The 5,523-nt window shown below is 44.4% G+C and overlaps 1 protein-coding gene across 1 annotated transcript in view; it reads right to left on the bottom strand.

The window, feature by feature from the left end:
* Nucleotides 1–5,302, bottom strand: part of T265_14084 (hypothetical protein) — a gene marked incomplete at both ends in the record, with an annotated part of 11,326 nt that extends 6,024 nt beyond the window's left edge. The window contains 2 exons of the mRNA XM_009171956.1: nucleotides 1,341–1,685; nucleotides 5,265–5,302. Coding sequence (XP_009170220.1) covers nucleotides 1,341–1,685; nucleotides 5,265–5,302 — 383 coding nt within the window. The remainder of the gene's footprint in view (nucleotides 1–1,340; nucleotides 1,686–5,264) is intronic.
* Between the last annotated feature and the right edge of the window lie 221 nt (nucleotides 5,303–5,523).

Here is a 5,523-nt window from a genome sequence, read left to right as displayed (position 1 = left end):
ATGTACTTATATATATGTATATGTATATAAACTCACAGGAGGAAAGAAACTGGTCGTGAGCTTTTGATGAGCTTTAAGCACCCTGTGACATCCGAATACCAGCCTTGAGGCGGCACGCTCAATTGAAAAAAAACACCCATTACAACTACAGTTTGTTCCTGTCTACCCTGCTCCATCATCCGGAGTAAGAGAATACTGTTGTTTCGAAACTGCATTTTCCTGTAAGCAGTTACTGTACCCTTCCGGTGAGAAAATCCCATACAGCTCGTGTCACACTCCATTCATCTAGTAGGGGGTGTCCGTATGTTTCTACATATTATCACATGATCGCTGAACTTCCACTCTGTCACGAGAAATTCGTAGGGAAAAATGTAGATAAAATTAAGACGACTCATCTTCTCAATCCGGCTTTCTTAGACGGAGTAGGGATTACTAACAGATTCCCACAAAATATCCACCAGGATTTGTCATTCATTCACCGGCCGGTGCTGTCTACGGGAAATGTCAACTCGATACAAAAGGAACACGAACCGAAACTCACATTTGTTTTCACGGGTTGCCTTGCGACTAATAAATACTCTTTGTAACTATGGCAATAGAGTGGATATTGAGCGGACAGTTGGCTGGCAGTTGGTCCAAAGATGTCAAGTGCACTTTTGTCGGCTTGTCAGACATTTTTTTCCATGTGCGTCTCGAAAAAAAGCCGGGGATGGCTGAGAGAAACAGTGTCAGTTACGAGTGAGGGTCAGGTGGACTTATGCGGCATCGCAGGATACTGTCGCTAATTCTAGTTAAGAATCATCATTTCATCCACAGTCAGCTAATCCAGTGAACATGGGATTCGGGCTCCACCGATGTTGACACATCCTTCCAAATTTTACTCTAGTCTTGATGTCCAAAGTTCTGTTCACTTTTGCAGCATCAAGTGCGGTGAGTTCAGACTGCCGGAGCAATAACCATTGGTTCTGATGTATGGTGTTTTTGGCATTCCAGTTCTGTGAGAAATGGAAATATCTCAGTTACGTTGATCTATTCACAATTTTTCCAGTCAATCAAATCAATTATAAACGTTTATTGTAACAGCCGCTGTCCAGTTCATCTTATGTGACAGTTGTAAACGAGAATCAATGGGAGGGCCAGGCTACTGTGCAAACAGCAAGTTAGTCGGACGGTTGTCGGTCGGTGAAAGAGGGAATTTTGCATAAGTATCCTTCTTATCGAGAAATACAATCATTTGCAAATCCATTTGGTTTTCACGAGAGACCCAACTGAATCTCTCGTTTATGATGTTCTACAACTGAATGTGCTGCGCACAGGCCGCCTCAAGCTTCAGTTGGTACGATATTCGAGATATCGCAGTAAAATGTGGGTTCAAGTAGAACATAAGGTTGATGGGAACTCGAGGACTGCGCCTACCTGATGAGCCCCGAAAAGGGCGAAGCCGGTCGTGGGCTGTCGAAGCGTTTTCAGCAACCTTGTGAGTAGTTTCCTTCATGAAAAGTATCCTTCTTGTTTGGTGAAGATTTTGTCGTGTCATTGAAACTAATCTATACTGAAAAATCAGAAAGTACTGTACACCTGTCTCATCCTTATTGGGAATCATCAGCAGTGCGCATCTTACGAAACTCCGTGGAGTCTCGAACCCGCGACCTCTCAGCAACACGTCTGAACACCTAACCTTTTGGCTGAGAACGGCTGATCAGTAGTGTGACTGACTCGCACTCAGACAGGATATAGCTCCGCTCATCCTTCAGTCACGGAATTCACATCACGTGGTCACACATTTCGAGCAGCTCTTCGACCAACTAACTTCTCACATTGAAGCTTCATTCATTAGGTAAATTTCATTCCAACTCTGAGCTGCTAATGGATTGAGGGGGGATGAACATAATCCGACCGATGAGTGAAACTTATATCTTAGACGTTCTTGCGCGAACAGCCAGTGAACAATCGTCAACACCTGATGTGGATCCCGTGGCTGAAGGATGGGGCTATACCCTGTTAAGTTAATCACACTGCTGACAAGCTGTGCGTGGCCGCACAGTTGATGGTCTCAATTTCTAGCCGGGAGCTTCCAGTTTCGAGATACCCACTGCAGATGATTTCCAGTGGAGAGGGGATAGCTGTACCGTGTTTTGGCTTGGCTTGTTCTGTCTGTCATCTGATCCGTTAGTCTGGTGCTCGATGATGTTTGCGATATTCTAACAAGAAGAATACTGCAACCATTTGGAAAATGTTTGAGACCGATTGGGAAGTCATCGTTTCAGAGGGGTTTGGTAAACAATCGGTGGATTTATTGCTGGGCAACGTTTCGCTTTTGATAAAAGCTTCGTCAGGCTAAGTGAGTAAGTAAGTAGGTTGGTTGGGTTTTAAGGCAGTCAGGGAACCAATCCGTGAGATTCCTTATGACTAGTGACGTGGTCAATGCTGGGTGTTCAGTCTGTTGTCCCTGTTTGTTGATTAGTCGGGATGACTAAGATTTACGATGAATTGGTTAGGGGGGATTCGTCTTTATGATGAACCCGGATTTTTTCGTCCTTGATTCTTCAGCCAGGGCACCCTAATGGAAATTTCCTCTTGGGGTCGGGTTCACAAATTTCGTTCACCTGTGTTTTCCAAGGGTGCTGGGACAATTGGTTTGGGGATGGGGATGGGGGTAGGGTGGTTAATTGGATCTAACTTTACTTGGATTTTGTACTTTTAGACCCAGGCCATTTTGCTGATAACTGCACACCGCCTCGTGTGCAACCATGTAGCAGTTAATAAGGTCTCAAAATACTGATTTCGGAACCTAAACACAAAATCATATACCAGATGAAATGCAGTGGATGACCAAACCGGAAGATTATCTGTCTGGACCACCGGACACAGGATCTGCTTTTCTAAATTCTATAGATAGACTTCTGAAAGGCCGCTATTCCAATATGGAAGAAGTAATGGTTCCAGTGCACAGAGGTACCGAAGTTGCGACCGGATTGCTAGAAGCATGGTATTGCACAACGAACTCATTCGACCGCCAAGTTGAATTGGAACCAGAAAGTGATCGCAAACCAAGTCGAGCGACTCGGGCATAGCTGGGGACCAGTGTACGGCACGAACAACGACTATAGGCAAACTGAAAATGATCGCACGAATTCGCAGTTATGACGCCAGCTCAAAGAGAAGAAGACCGGAACTTCCGAAAAGACCATTTCTGTTTCAACCAAAGGTGGATTAAAGCACAGCATCGTCTAGAATGTACATATATATTAATATATGGGGGCCATCTTGAGGAACCATAAATTCATTAGCACAAAAAAGTGCAGCTGGTGTGGTCTGTTTGAATAATGTGTGACATGGCGGAAAAAGCGCGAAAGTTGAAAATTCAGACTTTTGCAAAACAAATTTGGCATTGACTCGACAATCAAACGGTTTTTTGGGAAACCGGTTTTCGTAACAACCAAATTAATTGAGCAGACGATGAAATCAGTCGAGAAATTGAACTTGCTGGCCTTCAGTGATGCACCCTCTGGATTTTACGATAGTGCTTATAATGAAAAATATTTACCAATTGTAACCAACCCTAGGCGGTGAACGGGGTCGAAATCGACTCAATGGTTTGCCTAACGACGTTAAATTGTCAGATATTTACGATAAGGTTCAAGGGTCATATCAAAAGATTTTTTAGGCTTCAAGAAAAAATCATAACTGAATTCGCCACTCAAACTTCTAGAATTTAAACCCTCAGGTGGAACGCCGTCAAGAGTTGAAGTCAAGGTGATGCAACAATTTCCACCTTCAAACGACTTTCAGAATTCGTTATAGGTGAAAGTCCTTCTCTTCGACTAAGTCACAAAATTACGCAACGAGAGAGCGCTTTCACTTCGAAGTTGGTTTTGTTTATACTCCGCTAAAGTGTCCTTTGGACCGTTCAATTCTGCGTTCCACACTACTGGAACAAAAGCTGCAATCTAGTTGGGTAAATGTCAACAAGAGCGAACTGTTTAGAAAATTGAACCAAAAACGTGTGAATAACCGTCAGGCAGGCCGCCCAGGGTCACCGCTGCACAAAGAATAATTGATTTTGAAAATGACGGAAACTGATGTGCTTGAGGCAAAGTGTGAATTTTTCAAGGCTTTGCCTCATTTACAGGTTATTTTTGGACCGGAACGTCAACCTTTCTGCATTCCAATGAACAATCCTATTCCTATTTTCTCAAGACTGGTTAACTTCAGTCGATATAGCATATATTTATTCACTGAGGGCATTCGCCGAGACACGAAACGTCTCAGGCCAAACTTTCGGAGTCCGTCGGGACAAAAAAATATATGGTCGACCTCCGACGCCAGTCCGTTGCAGGGAGACGTGTGCATCGAATCGCTTCCACATCACGTACAAGATGACCTACCCTAAGGTGATCAGAACTGTCACTACACAATGAGACTACGTATGTACACCTTCGGCTGAAGTTGGCGTGCCAATACATCTACTGAGTACTCGCGAAATCACGTCTGTATCAATGAGTAAGTCGCTCGAAATATGTACTCTTGGAATGACATCCAAATTGGTCTCTTTCGAAGCATCCCACGATTTCCTACGCCTTGCTGGAGCAAGTCTCTAACAAAGGTGGAGGCTCTGGACCGAAACTTGATATTTGCGATGCGTTCTTCGTGTGTTGATGGAATGCTGGTGAAATCATGGTATGCTCATATGTTTTATTTCCAGAATTTGTAAAAAAAAAACCCAATATGACCAGGGATATGCAATGCTGGTGACCTCTAATAAGAGGGGAATTCGTGTCTACTCTTTTACGTTCCGTGTGGACTTACGAGAACAATCGCCTCTGTAATTGAGGAGTACCCAACATGACCAAGGATATGCAATGCTGGTGGCCTCTAATAAGAGGGGAATCCGTGTCCTACTCTTCCACGTTCCGTGTGGACTTACGCGAACAATCGCCCCAGAAATTGAGGAGAACTGTTCAAACCCGTGTGCTATAGATGTCAGTTCAATGAATTTCGCAACCATTTGTAACTACTCTTGAATAGTGATGAAAACAACCAGGTTATGATGGTTTATCGTGAGGTCGAAAGAGGATGGGCATATAATTGAAATGAACGGAAATGCCCCATGTTATATCTGCTGGTTCGCCGGCCTGCCTGTTCTGCTGCTGACCCACTCCAGTGCCGGAGAAAGAAAACTCACAGAAGGAAACACGGCCGCGATATTCCGAACAAACGAGTGCGAGAGCTTGAGCGCGTGCGAGTGCGAGAGCAAAAGTTACAACGGCCCCACGCTATTCAAAAGGGAACTTTCTGACATTGATCCAGGCTGTAAGATAGGCGTTAATGATCGTACCTCTATGGCATGCCTGAAGGCTGATCACATTCAGTCGTGCTTCTGTGGCGTGCAAGAACACTCATCAGCCCTTGCTGAATTGATTGAATGATTGACTGGCCTGGATGCTTGCCGGCTTTCCTGTTGAGTTTTTGGTGGAGCAGTAGGTTCCGGGCGTTCTGAGGTTGCTTTCATGAAGTTGACCT

The sequence above is a fragment of the Opisthorchis viverrini genome, assembly GCF_000715545.1.
Source record: "Opisthorchis viverrini unplaced genomic scaffold opera_v5_140, whole genome shotgun sequence".
In the NCBI taxonomy this organism is placed as follows: domain Eukaryota; kingdom Metazoa; phylum Platyhelminthes; class Trematoda; order Opisthorchiida; family Opisthorchiidae; genus Opisthorchis; species Opisthorchis viverrini.
This window is presented reverse-complemented; position numbering and strand designations above follow the sequence as displayed.